Here is a 22489-nt window from a genome sequence, read left to right as displayed (position 1 = left end):
AAATGACCTTGGCAAACTGTGAAGTGCTATATACATGTGAGTTACTCTCAGGCTTGTCACAGGTCCAGGACGGCTATCAACCTGGACTTCTCATTCAAAAAAGGTCTGAAATGTAGACCCTCTCCAAATGAAGTCATCCATACAGTCACAGCAATACAGTGATCAGAATGACAGAAATTTGAACCTGTGCCTCGGTGCTGGACCACACTCCCTACAGTTCACCATGGATTAATATTTTGTTTATAGCTTGTAATTATCTTGTGAATAGCCATAATTTTGCACTATAATTTTCATGTTAAAAGTGTTATTTTGTTACATGTCAAAAAAATAGAAGTGCTCTAGCTCTCTCTAGACTTCTGAAAATCCATTTAGTGAAATAGAGCAAGGCTCAGTAGTACTGAAAGCAAATTTATACCAGTGCAGTTTTCCAATACCTAAAAAAGGCTATGACGTTTTCCTCATCATCAATCTCACCATTTGATTTAACCTCTATGATCTTGTCAATCCTACAAATTTCTTATGATTCCCCATATCAGTTAGGATGTTGTTGCCTGTAAGTCGCAGACCACTCAACTAAAAATGAAGACACCTTGTTATCTCCTATGATAAGGATAGAAGGTAGGCTGTTTCCATTACTAGTTAACTCAGTAGCTCAAATAGCATCAAGGATGTAGACAAGAGCTTTCCATCTTGTTTTGCCATTCTCAGTGAGTGTCACAGGAAGGCTGCAGTGGTTCCTGCCATCACAGCAAACACCACATCCAGCAAAGAAAGGATATTTTATCCCATGCATCTGGATTTTTCTCCTCTGGTTTTAAAAACGTTTTATTACAGAAAAATTTTAACATTTACAAATGACGATAGAATTATATAATAAACCCCTGCTCCCATTACCTGGTTTCAACAATAATCAACTCATGGTTAGTCCTTTGCATCTATATACCACCCACTACCACCTCCTACCAGATTATTTTGAAGCAAACTCCAACCATCATTTCATTTCATCCAGAAATATTTCAATATGTGTATATCCCAAAGTAATAACTCTTTAAAAAAAAAAGCACGACCCAAATATCATAATCATATCTACAAATTTAGCAATAATTGCTTAATATTATCAAATATAGTTAGTGTTCAAGTTTCTCTAATTGTTTTATAAGTATTTTTCTTTTCTTTTTAAAAAAATTTTTAAGATTAATTTTTGCAGTTTGTTTGAACGAGCTTACAGAAAATGTCCACACTTCAGAGTTGGTTGATACATTTCTTATGTATCTATGTATATATAGACCTATAGTCTATTATGAGACTATAGGTCCCTCAGTCTCAATTTTAAATCCCTTGACTATTTTTTTATTTAAAGAATTCAGATTGTTTGTTCTACAGTTCCCTGAAGTTTGAACTTTGCTGGTTGCATCCTCTTCATGCTTTTAACATGGTCGTCTGTCCTTGGCATTTCAAGTAGATTTGTAGTTGAACCAGCCAGGTCCAGCTGACTCGATTGACTGCAGGTGCCTGAGTGAACCTGGCCAAGATCAGAAGAACAGCCCGCCCAACCCAGGCCATATAGCTGATCTACAGAATCATGAACTAAATAAATAGTTGTTTTTTTAAGCTAAGTTTTGGAGCAATGTGTTACACAGCCAAAGGTAAAACTGATACACAGAACGTGCACTTCCCTGGTGGACTTCCTTTACTCAACATAATGTCTTTGAATTTCATTTGTGTTGTGTGTATTTTGATACACGATAATACCACAATTTGTTTATCCATTCTCCTGAAGATGGAGATTGGATTATTTCCAGTTTGGGATGGTTATGAATGAAGCTGCTATGAGTATTTTTTCTCACCTCTTTCTGTGGACATATATACTCATTTTTCATGCATATATAACCAGTTGTCAAATTTCTCTGTAATAGGACAGAGGCTCATGGTCCGGCCGCCTGTTTTTGTAAATGAAGTTTAGTGGGATATAGCCATGCCTGTTTGTTTATGTATTGTCTATGGCTTCTTTCAAGCTACAACAGCAGAGCTGAGTAGTTGCATAGAAACTGTCTGGCTCACAAAATCTAAAATATTTGCTATCTTGCTCTTTACAGAGAAGTTTGCCAAGTCCTGGGATAGTTATACGTTTAATTTTATAAGAAACTGCTGAAAAGTTTTTCTAAAATGGTTTTATCATTTTATTCCCCTACCAGCAATAAATGGCGGTTCCTCATCGAGACTTAGTGTTGCTAATCTTTTTAATTTTAGCCATTTTGGAGGTTGTGGAACGGTATCTCATTGTGGTTTTAATTTGCAATAGCTAGACTGGCCCTGGTAAGTGGGAGACCACGCTGTTGGGTCCATACGTAGCCTCTGTCTCTGCTACCGTGTTCATTCCGTTCAGATGCCCATTGTGCAAATTCTGGCGTGGCCTATGACAAAGGCTAGCTAACTTGACTGGCTGAATCATCTTGTCAACTTGGTTGTTCAGTGACTCTTTCACAGTGGATACTTTCTGGTAGACATTAACATGATGGAAAAATCTCCACACTTCATGCCTACTCTAATATGTCATCCACAGGCTGCTCTCCCAGACCTCCTTGTCTCTGATCTTCCAGCCCTTTTCTTTCTAGACCCTTGACCAGATGACCAGACCACTGCACTGTCCAGGAATCAGGGTATTTTCTCACCCCGGGCCACTTTTTCCTTCCCACACAAAGTAGATGACCAGTGCCTGCTCACTGCTGTGTCCGTTGGGAAGGTTTTTCTTCCCTGCTGTCTTTCAGGGCCACTTCTGAATGTGGCTATAATGCAGCCGCTGTCCAGTTTTCGTCTGCACCCACGTACCAAGCCAACCAATCTGTAAACCAATTTGAGCTTTCCCCCTTTTTCAACTGGTTATATGCCCCCTTCCCCCACATAGGTGCAAGCCATGGGAGGGGCACTGGTGCAACTCTGGTGGGTGACATAGTGGTCTGGGCCATGCAGCCTATTCATGCTCTCTGGACCTGCTAGGGCTTGATCCTGGATGCACCATTTCCATCTTACCATTTACTACTGCTAGACTCTTCTGACTTTTTTACTTAGTGGATTTGACAGAATCCAGCTCAAAATGGGCAATTCTGGATATATGGTCACTTAGTGTCCCAAAGTCAAGTGTTCCAGGGCCCAGTAACATGCCAAGCACTGTTTCTCAAAGGGCATATATTTCTTTGTTGCAAATGGCATGGCCTTGGCCTTGCTCCCAAATGCCTGGGACCTGTGTTATGATTCTCCCACTGGAGTTTGCCAAAAATTCCATACTGTAACTTCTCCCACCCCCAACACCTCCAACACCACACGGTCTGCCTGACTGTGTGGCTCAAGCAGCAGAGGGCTGATTGCACTGTGGCCTGGAGTTACTTTACTGCCCTTTCCTGCTCTGACCCTACTCAAAACTGATAGCTTTCTCTATGTCACCTGGTAAATGGGCGAGAGGAATTTTTCTAGCCTCTAGTGGAATGTTGCCTCTAGAACCTAAAAAGACCTACCTGGCTCTTTCTTTGTAGAAATAATGCAAAATGCAAAACATTTGTATTTTATTTTGTTTTATTTTTTTTGAGGAAGATTGGCCCTGAGCTAACATCTGTTGCCAATCTTCCTCTTATTCTTTTTTCTCCCCAAAGCCCCAGTACATATTTGTATATCCTAGTTGTAGATCCTTCTAGTTCTTCTATGTGGGACGCCACCTCAGCATGGCTTGATGAGTGGTTGAGTAGGTCCGTGCCCAGGATCCGAACCGGTGAACCCCAGGCCGCCAAAGCAGAACGCGTGAACTTAACTGCTGTTCCACTGGGCCAGCCCCTGTATTTTATTTTGGAGGGGATATTCTAGCATGCCTCTGACCCCTGGGTCCCTAAAAACTTCACTGAAGTAGTCAATCCCTAAATCTTCATAGGGCTGATTTTCCACTTCTGGGAACACATGTGTCTTACAAGGCCTCCAGCCTGCTAACCAATTTGTACTTATCCTGTCTGATTAGAATGATGTCATCAGGGCCGGTCCCGTGGCTTAGCGGTTAAGTGTGCGTGCTCCGCTACTGGCAGCCCGGGTTCGGATCCTGGGGGCGCACCAACTTCTCCGGCCATGCTGAGGCCTAGTCCCACATACAGCAACTGGAAGGATGTGCAGCTATGACATACAACTAACTACTGGGGCTTTGGGGGGATAAATAAATAAAGTTTAAAAAAAAAAAAAAAGAATGATGTCATCAATGTAATGGTTCAGTATGGTGTCCCGTGGGATGTCTGTGTGGTCCAGATCTCTTGGATTACATTATGACAGAGGACAGGAGAGTTAACAAATCCCTAAGGCAAAGCTATAAATGAATATTGTAGAGCAATGGGACAATAACCAGCCTTCATGGAAAGGCAAGTCAGCCTGAGCAGCAGCTGGTCCATAGCCTGTCAGCACCAGGGGTTGAGAGGCTGCTCTCCTGGGGACGTGTTACACCTGGAGCAGAGTTGGAAGCAGACTGGAAAGGGCCCAGCTCTCATTACCCTTTGTATGGATTCCTGCTAAGCCAATTTTCTTAGTGCGAATACTGGAATTTATTTACCTGAGTTCCCCAAAAAAGTAAACTAGTAATTCCATAGTGTGTACCTTGACAATGGACATGGGTAGCCAGCATCCAAGATAGCCCCCATTGATTTCTGCCTCTCCTAGTATTCACGCCCTTGTGTAGTCCCCTCCCACATTGTACCAGGGGTGGTCTGTGTGACCAATAGAATACAGCAGAAGTGATGGTATGTCACTCCTGTGATTGGGTGGTCACTCTCTCTCTATCGGACCACTTGCCCTGGGGAAAGCCAACTGTTATGTTGTGAGCCTCCCTATGGGTATGCCACATGGTGTGAACTTGGAAGCAGATCCTTCAGCCCCAGGTGAACCTTCAGATGACTGTAGTTCTGGCCAACAGCTTAACTGCCACCTGGTGAGAGACCTTGAGCCAGAACCATCCAGCTAAGCTGTTCCCAGATTTCTGACCCTCAGAAACTGTGTGAGATAATACATGTTTGTTGTTTTAAGCTTCTACATTTGGGGGTAATGTGTTGAGCAGCTATAGATAACTAATACAGGACTCTTCTTATTTATCTCAGCCCCTACTAGTGTCTGGCATTTAGTAAGTCCTTAATCAATGTTGGTTGAATGAATAAATGAATGAATGGATAAATTGTGGCAGCCCATAAGTAAACCAGTAAACCAATCAGTTAATCTGGACTAGGAGTTGAGAGATTTAATTTGTAACTTTAATGTGGTTTATCTTCTCAGATATTCAGTTTCTCTCCAATAGGTCTTCCTACCTAGTAATAATGTGGCAATGGAGAATAGAGTAAAATAAATTATTTATAGAAAGGTGATTTAACTTACTGATTCAAGGGACAACCTTCATATTAAAGACTGACCATTAAGATTGTAAATAAAGTTTTTTACAGCACAAAAACTGAAAAACTGGGGGCTGGCCCGGTGGTGTAATGGTTAAGTTCGTGCCCTCTGCTTTGGCAGCCCGGGATTCGCGGTTTCGGATCCAGGGCGTGAACCTACTGTCAAGCACTACTCATCAAGCCATGCTGTGGTGGCATCCCACATACAAAATAGAGTAAGATGGGCACAGATGTTAGCTCAGGGCCAATCTTCCTCACCAAAAAAAAAAAAAAAACCCCTGGAAAACTGAATTATAAGAAATGAGTGACATGAACAAATCTCCAAAATAAGTTTTTATTATGAAAACTTTTAATACAATTCAATATTCTATTAAGACTAAAGTTAGGACCTTGCCAACTCTATTGACTCATAAGAGGACAAATCAGGAAAGTCAATATGTCCTCTGGGGTGACTTGAATTATTCCTTTATTAAAGAATGCTGGAGGTATGTGGTCTTCTCTGTTAATGTCCTGACTTAGTTCTTTTCTTTAGCAGTAAAAACAAACAGGAAAAATATTCTTGGCCAGCTGCTCTATAGAATAAAGTGAACCAGAACGAAAATGTGGCTATGAAAGTGTAGAAGAAGCAAGTTACCACAAGAGGGAGATCTATAACCAAGAAAGAAAAGTTGGTGAGCAGTTAGATGTCTCTCTTTTCAAAGAAATAAAAAATACCTTGAGAAGTTTACTCCATTCTTTCATCTTTAGAGCCACAGCTAAACAATCCCATAAAAATGAGAAACTAATGTTTTACAGAGCCCCTCAGTCTCCTTCAAGGGGTTTGAGAACTTAATTAAAGATAGGCCATTTCATTATCCATCAAGACCTCATTCATGTACCCCAATCTCTCACAATTCTGGATAAATTCATTTCCTCTGTAGAAAGGGAGCATATGGTCATGTGAGGCTTCAGGCAACACTTAGTGTTATTGTCCTTGTAGGCAACTTGGTATAGTGAGAAGACCAGAGACCATGGTACCAGACCAACATTCTGGCTCTGCCACTGGTTAGCTGGGTGACGTTTAAGTGATTAATTTCCTTACTTCTGAGTTTACTCATCTGTTAGTTGTGAGAATTAAATGAGATGTATATAAACTGCTTAGGCTAGTGTCTGGCACATATGTGTTTAATAATTAAGGGCCATTATTATTGTTTCTTGCTTATTATTTAGTTCTGTTGTTCATAGCCACCTAAATCTTAGTCTTCAGTGATTCTGGAGCAGGAGTCATCAAGATAAAAATAAAAGCTGATTTGTTCCTCTTGTTGGGGTCGCATCAAAAACCTAGACAACCTGTGATATGTTGCTCTTTTTGCTGATTTTTAAAAAACATTTAAAGTGGAAAAGGAGGTAAGTAGATCTCCAAGCAGATGTACATCATATAAAACGTGGCCAATAAAAGCACTGCAAGTCTGTTTTATAGATAAAGCAGAGGCATTTTTTAAAATGGAAAAGATGAAGGGTAAAATAAAATTCCCAGTGTGAACACAGGTAGTGTTAATTACAATTGATGCTTTGGTTTATAATTTGGAGGTGTCTATCACTTTACATGCATTATGCTAATCTAACATATTTCAAATGTTGACTTTGAGTGGTGAAAATATTTAGAAAGAAAGTAGAAAATACTGTTAAACAGCTCACTGGATCTCTCATAAAATGCACAAAAAATATTTAGAAATTGATGTGCTGCTTGAACTTAAATCAGAAATGACTTGGTTTTTGTGAAAGATGGTGGTTTACATTGTCAGAAGGACCACACTCTAAGGGAAGTCTCCAATATCCTGGAAATGATGACAGAATTCTCTAAACTCCATTATTTTCTTTTCCCCTAGGCATCAGTTAGATTCTCTGGTATCCAGATGCTTCACGCCTTAGGCGGACTCCATAGACAATCAGACCCACAGCACAGAGACCAAGCACGATGGCCCCAATCACAGGAAGCACAATTGTGTAGTCAGACGAACACTCGTCCACTAAGAGAAAAAACAAATACAATATAGCGGGTAAGATTTGGTGAGGACAGACCAGAAAGCAGGGTAGATTGGGAAGAATATGAACTTGGGAGTCAAACCTAGGCTAGACTTTTAATTCCTCCGCTAACTAACTGTGTGAACTTGGGTGGGTTATTTAGCCTTGTAATTTCCTCATTTTCCTCATAAAGTAAGCAAATAATATACAAGATTGCTGGAGGACTGAATAAGATAACTTCTTGTTCTTAGCCATGAATAGATATTTAATCATTGTTAGCCCTATTTTCTTCCAGATGTGCTCGCTGCAAAGTGGGATGTGCTTACGTAAAGGGGACTGTGTCACTAATTACACATGATTTCTTGAAAACGTGGGATGTTTATCCACGTTATAAAGCATTTTTTGTCACACTTAGAGTTCTTTTTTGTTGCTTTTAGTGAGCTAAAAATATGAGAAAATAGACCTAATTATTTACGAGAGCTTAAAAGTGAAGGTTTGTAAATTTGTCAAAACTCTTTTCTCTTTATTCCATTAGAGAGTACTTATTCAGTCCATTTAAAATGTAATCAGTCTCGACTGGAGAAGGATGGAGGGCCCTGGGGATACAGGGGAACTTGACTGAACACAAATAAATGGAGAACAATATATATATCTTATTCAAGGATAGACAAGAGGAAATATCCATGAGGTTTTTGCATGAACCAATATTGAAATGAAACAAGGATCACCATTAACCCAATTCTTACCTGAGGTCCAAGAAAAAAGAATCAGGAGCGGCCAGAAGAGAAGGAATGGTAATTAGAAATTCCAGGAAAAAAACAAAATCTGTACAAGACGGGAACTGTGCTTGTGGTATACTATTTGATTTGGCAGTGGACAATATTTACATATTATAATAATATATAGCTTATTGATTTAACAAAAGATAGTGATATAACCGTAAAAGGGATGGTGACAGAGTATTAAATCCTTATCTGCCATAGCAAGAAGTTTAAGGCTGATAAATTAAAAAATAGTAGGATCAGCTTTTTACTATTTTTTAAAAGAATTATGGAGATAGATACAATAAGAAATTGTTAAAATTAGTTAAAAGTGCTTTGTCTCTTAGAGGAAGGACAGGGAAATTTGCTTTGCATGATAAGCCCTTTTAGACTAGCTGATAATTTTGTTATTTAAATGTTTTTAAAATGCAGAAAAGTACACAAAGAAAATAATTATCCAATCACCACATTTCTTCCACTTGACTCAATCACTGTAAACCTGTTGAGGCATTTGCTTCTTCTGTACACACAGAAGTGCGTGTGTGTGCTCGAGTGTATGCTTACAGAAAAATCATCCCATTTTTTTAAAAATGATATTTGCTTATTACGAATAATTAAAATGATTTAGAAAAGCAGAAATAAAAAAGTAAATACCAATCATCTGAAAACCACCCACCCAGAAATGATCATTGCTGAAACATGAACAAACATTATTTCAAGAGTCTATCTTTACGACTATAAGGATAGATGGGTGGAAAAATAAACAGAAGTACTTTTATTAAAATAGGATCATACAAGTGCTATTTTACCAAAATTTTAATATTACTTGAATTTCATAGCAGAAAAAAACTAAAACAAACTGGAGGAATTACTGTACTTCAAATAAACGTATGTTTGTCACAAGAAATATTGTTTCATGAAAGATCCCTTTAAGGTTCAAAAAAGAGATTACAAATACACATTAAAAGATTATGAAATACATTAAGAGGTTATGAAACAAATTAGAGACATTGTGTGTTTTCTAAATTCTGTTTCCAATTTAGATATTATCTATTGATCCTGTTTTGAAAAATTAGCACTAACAGATTCCCTTCTATCTCTCTTCTTCCCAACTAAAATTTTCAATAGTTATATTATTTTCTTAAAACATTGTTTAGGTTTACGATATTTCAATTCTATTTGATAACTATCATTCTTATAGTTTTTAAAAATTTGTTTCAAATATATCACGCATTCACGAGTTAAAGTGAAAATAATACAAAATGCTGTATACTGAGAAGTTTCACTTCCACTCTTGTCCCACCTTCTTAGTTCTTCTTGCCAACATTAGATAACTACTTAGTTTCTTATAGATATTTACATTTCAGATACAAGCAAAAATGAATATATATTTTATTTCCCCTTTTCTCACTATTACGCATTATGCTTTTTTCATTTAACAATATACTTTAGATAACTTTCCTTATACATACATAAACATGTATGTTCTCATTCTTTTTTATTAACTGTATAGTACTCTGCTGTGGAATGTATCTGTCCCAGATTGATGGACCCTTGGTTTGTTTTCAATCTTTTGCTACTACAAATAATGCAGTAATGAATAGCCATGTACATATATCATTTCATATATGAGAAAGTGTATTTGTATAATAAATTCTCAGATCCCTAATTGTTTAATGCTTTTTCTATTTAACTATTTAAGTAGATAAATGGTTTTTTTTTTTTTTAAACTGTGACGTCTCTATTCCTGAGGGATATTTGCTTATATCTTCGTTTTTATAATGTGGCTTCTCTCTGATCTCATCAAATTTCATTGTCAAGCAGCATCTTTAAGAAGAGCTCATTGATGTTGTATGCCTTGAATTATTTCATGCTTGAGGATACCTGCCTTTTATCTTTACGCTTAAATAATATTTTTGGATCCCATTTTCTTTTCCTTAGGATTTGGTAGACATTGTTCTATTGTTTGCTGGCTTTAAATGCCGTCGTAAAGAAATCTGAGGCCAACTTGAACTCTCTGCCTCTATAAGTGATTTGCTTGTTTGCAAGTGAGGGGGAGTTTGTGTGTCTAAAGAATTCTTTCTTTATCTTTAAAGTTCTATAGCTTACTTTGGATATATCTTAATGTTAAGCCTTCTGTGTCTGTTTTTTTCTGGGATACACTGCGCTCTTTCAATCTGCAACTTCAATTACTTATCTTAAGGAAAATCTCTTAAATCATCAAATATGTCTTCCTTCTATTTGTGAACTCTCTACTTCAGAAGCACCAATTATCCTTACTTTAGATGATCTGAATTTCTTCCACACCTAGCAGCTTCCCTATAATGTTATAATCTTAATTTTCATCTGCATTAACTGATTATTTCAGTCATTTGCTCTATGAAGATAATTCAGTTTTCAGCTCTATCTATTCTGCTTCTTACTATTGCCATTTATCATGTAAGCGTGCTGCTATGATAGTCAATTTGTTTTCTTCAGGGTGAAATCTCCTATTGACCTCACTGTTTCATTATAACACCTCATCTATGGGCTCTGGTCATATGGAATTCACATGCTTATTAAGTGATTCTCAGCAGAAACCATTGTCAGGAATCTCTCTCTGTTCCTTGAGTTATGTTTTCTTTGTATTTTATCAACGATATTTCTTTCTAACCCTTCCTCCTTTAATTTACTTTAATTTTAAAAATTGTGGTTGGGCCGGCCCCGTGGCTTAGTGGTTAAGTGAGCGCGCTCCACTGCTGGCGACCCGGGTTCGGATCCCGGGCTCGCACCGACGTGCTGCTTCTCCGGCCATGCTGAGGCCACGTCCCACATACAGCAACTAGAAGGATGTGCAGCTATGACACACAACTATCTACTGGGGCTTTGAGGGGAAAAAATAAATAAATAAAATCTTTAAAAAAAAAAAATAAATAAAAATTGTGGTAAATTATACATAACATAAAATTTGCCATGTTAGTTGTTTTTAAGTGTACAGTTCAGTGACATTAAGTACATTCACATTTTTGTGCAACCATCACTACCCTCCATCTCCACAACCTTTTTCCATTTTGCAAAACTAAAACTCTGTACTCATAATTTAATTGATGTTTATATTATTCCTATTGTTATTTTGCTGCAGTAATTTTGCATTGTGGTCATGTGGTTTCTTTTCATCTTGCTCATGTTTGAGCATCTCATCCAGACATTGAATTTCCTATGTGGACAGATTTTTGGGACTTCTTTCCCTGGTCCAACAGGTAAATCTAGCAAGCAAACTGCATAGGCGTTAAGTCAGGACAATAAAATCCATGCTGTACTGTGAAGCAGCTGGGCAGGCCGTCTTCAGCCTGTGTCAAATGACCTTGCAACCCCACACCTCATGACTGAAGACGCCAGCTGCACAGATCCACAACAGGAAGAGATAAAGGGGTACCTCACTCTCACGTTTCCCAGCTGCATTTCTTAGAGATTGAGGAAATAATTGACGATCCTGGTCCTTGCCTCCCTCCGCACACAGATAGCATCAGCATCTCTGAACTTGTTTGATGTATAACCAAGAAATTTTTGTTTATGTTACCTTCAATGCAGAATCTAGAGAAAAGCCCAGATGTACTCTTTTCCTTTATTTTTTTTTGAAATCTAGTTTTAAGTCTTTTTTTTCTTTTCCTCTTCCCTGCATGTGCACTGTTTGTGAAGAGATATAAGCTGTGCTTCAACTCACACGCCTCGGAGCAGTTCCATCAGAGCGCTCTGCTGAACTGTTTTCCCCGGGTTCCAACTCCTCACGCTGATTATTGAATAAACTCCTTCACTAACATCACCTAGACTGTTTATTTCAGTGGACACCTATATTATTGGGGAAGTTAGGGCTTTTCTTCCCATTGCATCTGAGATCAGCTCATGTTCCCCGCTGAGCTTCCTATCTGGATTTACCATCTTTTCCGTACCTTGGGAGCTAGCTGCAGCCTGGGGGTAGCCTCTGGTTCTAGGTTGGCTCCCCAGTTCATGTCCATCAGTCTCTGTGTTCACTCCGCCCAGTCTTCCCAGTAGCCATTTTCACTACTCCTAGATTAGTGGACAATTTAAAAACCTAGATCACAGGATCTTTTTCTCTCATCATGCGGTTTCTTGGAGTAGGTGTGTTGGAGGAGGCGGGGTGAGGAGCCCAGCTCTGCTGCCTCTCTCCACTCTTCTTCTGAATCTTGTTTCTTTCTTTCCACCAGTTTTCAAAGTTTATTGCATTAGGTTACAAAACGTTGCCTGCTACTGGTGATTTTTAAAAACTTTTTCCCCTCGATCTATTAGATACTGAAGAAGGAAAATTGTACTCACTATATTAACTCCAATTTTTCATTTCATATAGTTCTATAGTGCTTAAAATTTTTTCAACCATCTTTATGTTTTTCTTTGGTTCCACTTTTTTCTTAAAAATTAAGAATTAGTACTGAAGAATAAACTATAATCATTTTAAACAATTTATTCTATGGGGCAAAACCAAAATTCAGGCACACATTTATACACACTTGTTAATCACTGTTTGTTTTGTACATAATTTGTAATTTAATCACAACATTATAATTGTGGAAACCTAGAAACAACAAGAATTCTCAGCAACAGAATAGTTAAGTAAATTATTGTATAATGTTGATAGCATATTCATCATAGCAGCCGTTAATAATAATACTTTGCACTTTTAATAGCATGAAGAAATGCTTATGATGCACAGGTTAAAAAGATAGCAAATCGTGTACTCTGCATGCTTTCAGTTTGTAAAACAATATTCATGAGAAGGAAACGCATCAAAATTAACAATGGATAGGTCATCTCCAGGTGGGCATTAGTGAAGGTTTCTATTATCTCTGGGTGGGTTGCAGAGAGAGGGGTAAATTCAGGACGCTCTCACTTCTGCAGGAGGGAAAAGATGAGTCGAAACCAGCTGGATGGGCAAGCAGCAGGAGGACTAACCGCAAGAGGCAAGTGATGACAGAAAGGCCAGAAAAGGTCCCCGCAGGGCTTCCCAGTCATTTACAGCAGCCTCCTGCCGCCACCCCAGAAAGCGACCAGCAGCCTCTGCAGTAAGCCTCGGAGCCACTGGCACTGCAGCCCTAAGAGACAGACGTGGAGACAGCACGAGGGAGAACCCCAGGGGCGGAGGAGGCAGCTTCCAGACACACAGTTCATCGCAGTCTCAATCTCGGCACTTGCCTTTCGGGGACACTCCCGGGACGTCACTGCAGCAAGTGGGCGGAACTGCGAGGCAATAACGCCTCGGGGCAGTTATTTACTAGGCATTCAAATGAAACCTTTTCTCTTTTTGGCTGCTAGAATGTTAATTCAAAGTAATTTTAAAGATAATTGGCGGGGGTGGGGGGAGGCAGGTAGATAACAGGGGTATGAGCAGCCGCCCTCGCTCCAAAGAGCTCACTGAAGAAGGCAGAAAGGAAAATGAAACTTAAGTAAACGGCCTTAGTCCTCTCTTCTTGATTTTAATTCCACTTCTTTTTCCACCTGTGGTGGGAGAAATTTCCACACACTGGAAGATTAACCTCCCTTTAGTCATTCTACAGGATGGTCAGTGGCCCAGTAAATAAATAAATCGTGCTCTGCAGTATAGAACCTTTCAAGCACTCTTGAGGCAGAACTGGAAACAGAGTCTGGAGTGGGGGACATGCTGATGCCTGTTGGAGGGAGGAGATGGAGACAGACGGCATCTCTCCAGAGCCAAGCCTTCTCTGCTAAACCTGAGTCACTTTGGGGAACACTGGGTCCTCACATCCCAGATTTTCATCAACATCTCCTGTTGTAAGGAGGAAACAGGAATTTCCTGACACTCTAGATGTCTTCAGGGGCTCTTGAAGCCCTCTTGAAGCTGCCGTGTGCCCTCCCTACTCCCTCACTTCTGAGAAAGGGGAGAGAGCTAAAATACCTCAAGGGAAAGTTGGTACTTGTCCTAGATAAGCAGTGGTTATAGAGTTGTTGCCAACTTTCATAAACTTTCTGTTAAATATAATGAATGGCACCTCTGGAAAATGTAGAAAAACAAGAAAACTTCTCGTTGGTAAAAGCAGTTAAAAACATCTAGAAGTCCATTCCTCTCCTCTTTCTCTGAAATTAAAACCCCCATTCTCCTATTTAAACAGTCAATGGAATGGAAAACCATGAATAACATTCCACGCCATATTTTAATAGAACTTTTCCTCCAGATATCAATTGCTCCCAATCAGAATTTCCTGGTTTATAATTTTTTGGTAAATGTTTGCTAAAAAAGCAAAGTGAACAATAATTGGGGTAGCTCTACCTCTCCTGCTTGCCATTTCTGATTGTTCTGAAGCTTTGCCCACCCCCCACCCCCAATGGCCCAAATTAACAAATTGACAAGGATCAACTAGAGTCAAAGAAAAATAGAGATAAAGCAGAAAAAAAGTGTCCAGAAGGCAGACAACAAAAGAAGTTGAAGGAATTGGAGAACTAATGTTTATTGAGCCTCTTCTGTTTGCCAAGATCTTAAGTATGTGCTTTACATTAAAAAAATGAAATGTTTGAAAGTTTTCCAGTTTTTTACTAATACATTACAATAGTATAGAAGATATATTTCTAAAAATGATAATCTATTAAGGCCATCTGTAATTTAAGTAAATCAGAAATTGGGCAAAATCTGGAAGTTTAAAATCACTTTAGAATCAATTTTGAAATGGATTGGTTTTTTGAGTAATATTTTTTTTTTAAAAAATTGGATATTGAGACTCTTAAAAATGTATAAGAAAAATCAGTACAGTTTGAAAATGTCTTTCCCACAATTCTCCCTTTGGGTATTTGCTTTCTCCTTCTCACAAGCACCCCGCTCATGTCCCTGCCTCTGGTCCCTAATTCTCGAAGCCAGCCCTGGATTATCAGGTGTGGAAAATGGAACTCAAGCCCACATGGCACAGCCTCCCCAAGCTAACAGGAGAAAATGGGGTGAGGGCTACGTTTTAGTCAGCCTTTGGATGTGCCTGTGGTGGAAAACTAGGTTTCCTAATCAGTTTGGGAGGGTGGGACAGGCAACTAGAAAAGTTGACCCTTTCACTTCAGGCTGAATATGAAGCCAGAATTCCCAAGGCCTTAACCTTGCACATTTCAAAGAAAGTGGGGCTTTACATGCGTTCATATCCTCTACTGGGTCTCTTTCTGGCCACCAGGCATGCTGTTAGCAAAATGACAAACAGTCCTGCGATACTCAGGCCCACGGCCACAGGCATTTCTCTCCTGTTTCTGTCACTGAAGCATTCATCCGCTGTAAGTGAAGTCAGAGTAACAGGTGTTACAGGCTGGCCACGGTGCTGGGAAGTGATACTGCCCCTGCCTGCCTCAGCGTCCCCGAGAGGGAAACCGAGGGCAAGATGGAGCTGCTGGGCCTCCCACCTGCTGCGTCAGACACACAGATGGGTGAAAATGGGAGGGAAAGGGTCACTGCAACAATCTGAAACTTGTAGTGCTTGTGGTCACTTAAGGAGTGTGTCACTTAAGTGACACACTTAAGTGTGGTCACTTAAGGAGATCCCCAGGGCCCACGCCCAAGAAATTATGGTTCAGTGGGTCAGAAGAGGGGCCTGGGTGATTCTGATGCAGCTGAGAGGCAGATCCAACTTTGAGAAACACCAGTTCAGTCTAGAGGGCAAGGATCAGAATCGTGTCCTGACTCTCAAGCCAGGGCAAGCGCTGGAGCCGTTTCCCAGCTCTGGAAACTTGCACCAAATCACGTGGCCAAAGTTCTCTATTCAAACTCCGTGCTTCTTAAAGGGGCTGCTGGGCAGCCGGGGGCTTCTGGTCCTAGAGAAAACTTGCAGGCTCCAGGCTTTTAGGGAGGAGGGGTTGAGAATGTGGGTTTCAGGAGCCTACTGTTTGGGATGACCATTCTCTCTGATAGTCTGAGTGTTTACACTTGCTGGCTTCCTCTCCAGTTCTTGGAGCCCCTGTTGAACTGTCACGCATTGGACGGGACTTCTCTGACGCCCTCCCCCAACACTGTGTTAATCACACCTTCCTCTGTGCTCCCACAGCCTGTTGTACGCATGGCTTTTACAACAGCCTGTTGTATGGTAACCTTTATTTTTTAACTTGCTCCTTTTTTCCTCTTCTCTTACTCTCTGGTAGAAAATATTATTTACAGAATGACGTACAACTTTACATTTGAGTGTCTTTAGTGAAATTTGAAGCTCAAAGACTGGGACTATGGAGTTGAGCTGAAGCAGTGACAATGGAATGAGGAATAATTTGGATGTAGGAATGAGAGGGCTTTGGGCCTATTTGAATGAGAGGGTGAGGGAGGGAGACGAAAAAATGAAAAGGTAGCTTTTTTACATCTCCCTATGAGCACTGCTAAAAGGAGGCCAGGTGTATGCTGCTGAAAGGTTTTATTTCTCACCTCTGCCACTACGAGGTTTCCCAGACCTGCTCACTTCCTGCCTTACAGAGGTTCTGAGGGGGAGGAAGAGCAAGTATGCACCTTAATCTTAAGATCACATGACAAAGTGGGGGCAACACCTACTAGCAGATTTTAATATTTAATCTTAATTCCATGGTAAAGTTCTGAAACAAAGGTAGAGATTGTAGGACTCAGACAAAACTGCAGAGATCAGGGGATCCAAGGCCAGCAAGATTTTACTCCTTCCTTTGTCAACTGCTTTCCACCAAATATACCAGAAGTTTCCTACCAGACTCCTCTTCAACTTTAGAATGGAACTCAAAGAGAAATCAGATTCATATTACAGAAATTTAATTATAGCTAAACTTCTAGCTAAATCTATTTTTGATAATTCTGAGGTATCATAATGTCATTGAGTGATTATGAGAGGGATGTTTTAGAAGCTGAAGTTCAATTCCTGGTCATATGTAGAAATCCTTGTAACACTGTTTTTTCAGTAGGGAGAAAAGGGCTTTTTTGGCAAGTCACCCTGGTCTGCCCCTCGCCTCCTCCTTAGGACCTGCTTCCCTCTGTGGTGGTTAAAACCCAAAGCAGAAGTTTCATGAGAACTAAGAGTAACTATGAGGAAGTGCTGGGCAGGTGGAGCAGCCTGTATTTGAGAAGAGGGGATCCAATAGAGTGTGTTTCTATCTCGAATTATCGCATCTTTCTCTTTACCCTCTGCAAGTGGGAAATAATCTATCCTGAAATCTTGAATTTTAGACATCACTAATACTCAGGATCTTTAGAATGTTCTCCAAATATACCTGAGGTTACAGTACTCAACAGCTTGTAAAGGGGAGGTTGAAGATGGTGTTTTCTGACTTTTTGATTGAGTGTTTGTGTGTGTGTGTGTGTGTTTAAATGTCAGAATATGTATTTTGGTCAGACAAGGAGAATGTGCTCTGCTGTGGGAGAGCAGTGGACATGAGTGGGCTAAGGTGTCTGATTTTGAGGTTGGTATTGACTCATAGAGGAATGGAGGGAGGGACAGGTGGCCAGAGAAACTTGGCCCTAAGAGCTTTGTGGAATCATGTGTTCTAGGAAGCTCAATTGATTCTTGTCCCTTTGACAGCTTCAAACAAAGTCAACTTGAAACTATCCCTGGGTCTCTGAAGTTTATATCCGTGACATGATGAACCCTTAACTTACCATTTCCAAAGGTGTTGTCTTCGAAATCAAAGGCTTGAAGTTGGACATTCACTGTGTTCAGTTGAAGGCAGGTTGACAGCTGGATGCTCTGTTCACTCACACACTTGAAGGAATGCCCGATCACAGTCTCAAACATTACCACAGAACTTTTCATTCCGTGGTAAATTTTCTCTGAAAACACAAAGGTGAAATACAGACATATAAGAATCCTGGCAAATATCCATTGAGTCCCTGCTGTTGCTGGGTGGCCCACGTGCAGTTAAATGGCCTTCCTTTAGATGTGGCTCTCTGGAGTTCTGCCCTTTCTCCTCAAGAAAAATCACACTGGTGCTCTCTGGGGACTCTTTCTGATGCTCTGTTTGGAGTATATGGGGGCAACCTTACATAAATTGGAATGTGATAACACTGAAGTGAAAACTTTTGGGAATATGTTCTTCAGTTATTTTAAATAATTGAGGATAGAGTTGGTGGGACTACTGTCAATGCTTGGGGACTACAGAGAAATGCCCACAAAAATTCAGAAATAAAAGAAGTAAGATTGTTCTCTGAGACAAAATCACATGAACCTTTAGTGAATCAGAGCAGAGACATGCAAATTACCAAGGGAACATTGGCATATTACCAGACTGAATGTACTAATATAGCACAAGGAAGGACTAAGCCCATCATTGAGAGGGGTTGTTGCATCCATCCATGGAAATGTAGAGAAGGGAGAGGTCCATCTCTGCCCGTCTGAGTGCTACTGGGGGGCGAAGGAGCTGCTCAAGGACTGGCCCTGTTTCATGACAGATACACCCTGTTCAAGGAGGTGTATGCTTCAAGGCAGATGGGGTTAAACATTTTAATCAAATAAATAACTCCATTTGTTCTAATTCCACATTCACCAAATGCCCTTCTTCTTTGGCTTCCTGAATGGGAGAAAATTCACTGGCCAGAGGACCCCACTGTCTGGTCCCCTTGGCAGTTACAGTGAGAAATAGCTGCATGATAAATAAGCAAACTGGCACTCTGATTTTATACATCAGTTTCCTACCCTGGCTTAACATAAGTATCCTTGAAGAGACAGCTGCTACTTAAGGGTTTGCCAATAGATCCCGGGGCTGACGACCAGACTGTGGACCTTCACGAATTCACCAAAGTTATGCCTCCAAGAAATATCCCTGGGCTGTTGGTGAGGGAGCCTGGAAGCCTCCCTCCCTGCCTGCCTCTGTGGGTGTGTTCACCCACGTCTGAGATTGAGGGTCGCTCACTGTGTGCTGGGCACTATGCAAGTACTTTACATGCATTTTCCTGCTTCATTCTGGTAACAATCTTTTGAGATATAGCAGCCCTCCCCGTCCAATCCATTGGTTCTCTTTCCATGGTTTCAGTTATCTGCAGTCAGAGGCCTGAAAATATTAAATGGAAAATTCTGGAAACAAACAACTCACAAGTTTTAAATTGTGAACTGTTCTGAGTAGGGTGATGAGATCTCGCACCCTACTGCTCCATCCCACCGGGGACCTGAATTATCCCTTTGTCCAGCATATCCACACTGTATACGCTACCCTACCCACCTGTTATAATTGTTAGTAGCTGTCTCAGTTATCAGATCGACTGTCACAGTACCGCAGTGCTTATGTTCAAGTCACCCTTATTTTACTTAATAATGGCCCCAAGCACAAAAGTAGTGATGCTGGCAATTCGGATATGCCTAAGAGAAGCCATAAAGTGCTTCTTTTAAGTGAAAAGGTGCAAGTTCTCGACTTAATAAGGAAGGAAAAAAAAATCATATGCTGAGGTTGCTAAGATCTACGGTAACTTTTATTACAGTATATTGTTATAATTGTTCTATTTTATTATTAGTTATAGTTGATAATCTCTTACTGTGCCTAATCTATAAGTTAAACTTTATCATAGTTATGTATTTATAGGAAAAAACATAGTATATATAGCGTTTAGTTCTATAGGCAGTTGCGGGCATCCACTGGGGGTCTTGGAACACATCCTCTGCAGATAAGGGGAGACTACTTAGGTACTACTGTCTCCATTTCACAGATGAGAAAATGGAGAGTCAGAGAGTTGAAAAGATTTGCCTAAGATCATACGGCTAGTAAGTGGTATTTGGGCTCAAGTAGTCTGATTCTAGAGCTTGTCTTACCCACTGTGCTATTGTGTCTCCTGCTCACTACTGTAGTATTTACTGTAGACTCCTGCATTTGTACAACAAATGTCCTACATGATGTACTGAATTATCGATGTACACTACTGTATCATGTGTTATATCCTGAGGTCATCTGTACTACCACCCCTACTAACATTACAACTGTCATTACCACTGTAATTACAACTAGCTATTGTTACTCATACCACCACCACCACTGACATGAAAATTATCATTACTGTGACTATTGCAGCTCCTCTGCTACTGCTGAGCCTTGAGCATGGGGAGCTAGAATTGTTTTATCCCCTCTCTCAGCCTCTAAGTTAGTTCCTAACCTCATTTTCCCCTCCCCTGCCTCTTGAGACATCATTACCCTATTATTAGCTAAAATTTGGTCCGTGCGTAGTGATAACAGTAGCTAATTTATGATAGCATTCACAATATTTATTCCTCAGCCTCTATGAGGAGAGTCGTCTAAGTGAGTTAACGTATATGAAAGTGCCAACTATGACATCTTCCTTACATTAACCAATAATCATTGACAGCATCCTCTTTTTTTTTTTTTTTTTTGAGGAAGAGTGGCCCTGCGCTTACATCTGTTGCCAATTTTCCTCATTTTTTTTCTTTTTTCTCCCCAAAGCCCCAGTACATAGTTGTGTATCATAGTACTAGAGTTGTAGCTCTTCTATGTGGGATGCTGCCTCAGCATGGCTTGATGAGCTGTGAGCAGGTCCGCGCCCAGGATCCGAACCTGCAAACTCCAGGCCGCCAAAGCGGAACGCGCGAACGCAACCGCTGTGCCACCGGGCTGGCCCCGACAATATCCTTTTCAGCAATATCAATATAATATAGCTAATATTTTAAACAGACATTTCTCCACGTTTTCATTTCTTGGCAAGTTTCCTTAGTATAATTCCTCAATTAATAAAGTAATAAGTTTAAGCCAGTGAAAAGAATTTTGGAAAGGAGAAAACAGACATGAAAACTCCTGGTACAGGACTTGGCACAGAGGAGATGCTCAATAAGTTTGTTACCTAAGTCTGGACTTTCTGGAGAAATGTTTGGGGCCTCTGAGAAACTCGCCCGACCTGACTGGGAGCACTAGTCTTCTAGAAGTGAACGTTGCAGGAGTTCCCGCAACTTTCCCACTACGGGCAAGTCTCCATACATCAACCGAAGTGAACCCTTATAAAGGTAAATCTGGTAGATCGTTTCCCTACACCAAACCCTCCAATGGCATCCTTTCACACTTTAGAATAAAATCCAAAGTCCTGACCTTGCCTCGCCCACAGGCCCTGCATGCTCTGGCCTGGCTGCCCCTCAGACCTCACCTGCTGCTTTGCTTGCTCTCTCGGGCACACTGGCCCCTGCTGGTCCTTGAACACACCAGCGAGCTCACTCCTAAGGGCCTGTGTGTCTGTCGTTCCTGCCACCTGGAAAGAGCTTCCTCAGGCCCAGATGTCCCCAAATGGGCATATCTCTCTGCTCAAGCCTCACCTCTTCAGAGAGACCTTCCTCCCCTGAGGGCTTCCCTAATTGCCCTACCTAAAGCATCTTTCCAGTCCTCCCCACCCCACCCTGCTTGTGTTTGCTCATAGAACTTATCACTGCTTAACTATGTATTATAATTTTACGTCTATTAATAGTCCTCTCTCCCCCTTTCTAGAATGTAAGTCCCATGAGGGCAGAGACTATATGTTTGGATAATTATGGATCCCCACTGCCTTGGCAGCTGGCAGGCACTAAGCACATTTTTATAGAATGAATGCACGATTCCAAGAATATTGAATAAACTGCACCATCAATAGCAAATCTGTCCAGAAGTCACTCAACACTTTACTGTTGCTGATAATAATCTCCGACATAATGTAGTCCAATCTCTTTCATGAGGAGATGAGCAAAATGAAGCACACAAAGATGCAGTAAGTTCCCCCAAAGTTCTATTGCTGGTTACTCAGTCTGTTTCTCAAAAGTAGTACCAAAGATTAGCGAATTCAATGGGAAGAAAAATGAGCTAACCAAAAACACAGTGTCATTGCTGGTGGAACAGCCTTCTCTAACTACTTACCTGGATTTGAGACGGTCAAAGAGGCTCCCACTTCACTGATATAATACGAGTTTTCATTCTGTAAAACAGCAGTGTTAACATTTGGGTACTCTCTTATGTTTATGATCCTGGCTTACAAACTTTGTTTAGGCAGGATTCCAGCTATTAAATCCTTGATATGGGGTCTTGGAGGTGTGTTGGAATGAAACCATAATTGTGTTTGAAAATTTCAAAAAAAGTAAATTGACGCACAATAAATAAATAATAAGCAATGGCTTGCTCCTGGCCTAAAATTTCTCTATTGCATACTTGTTTCTAGAGCCTGAAATTCAGATTCCACTGGTACAATTTGAGTCCCCTAAGTTGGGCCAAATCTCCCCCTGTTAAAATGCAAATACATTTAGAAGATGGAGGGGTTGGAGGGACATACATTAAGCTTTTACTGGTAATTAATATCTTAGGGTAGGGATTCAAACTGAGACCCCTCATCCTTAAGGCTACCATGGGTGGACTTCATGGGGTCCATAAACGCTCTGGGAAAAATAGTGTGTG

The 22489-nt window shown here is 40.5% G+C and overlaps 1 protein-coding gene across 2 annotated transcripts in view; it reads right to left on the bottom strand.

Annotated features, from left to right (window-relative positions):
* Window positions 1–5802: 5802 nt before the first annotated feature.
* LAMP3 (lysosome associated membrane protein 3) overlaps window positions 5803–22489 on the bottom strand; it is a 33567-nt gene continuing 16880 nt past the window's right edge. The window contains exons 4-6 of one of the 2 annotated variants that reach the window (XM_014783150.2): window positions 21959–22016; window positions 17748–17918; window positions 5803–7414 (exon numbers count right to left, since the gene is read on the bottom strand). In XM_014783150.2, the coding sequence (XP_014638636.1) occupies window positions 7281–7414; window positions 17748–17918; window positions 21959–22016 (363 nt within the window). In that variant the 3' untranslated portion in view covers window positions 5803–7280. Of the gene's footprint in view, window positions 7415–14774; window positions 15426–17747; window positions 17919–21958; window positions 22017–22489 lie in introns of those variants that run through there. The other variant, XM_087439441.1, reaches the window with a different exon arrangement.

Source organism: Ceratotherium simum, chromosome 15 (assembly GCF_057802395.1).
Source record: "Ceratotherium simum simum isolate JZ-2026a chromosome 15, ASM5780239v1, whole genome shotgun sequence".
Classification (NCBI taxonomy): Eukaryota; Metazoa; Chordata; class Mammalia; order Perissodactyla; family Rhinocerotidae; genus Ceratotherium; species Ceratotherium simum.
The sequence above is the reverse complement of the archived record's forward strand: the minus strand, read 5'-3'. Positions and strand labels throughout refer to the sequence as shown.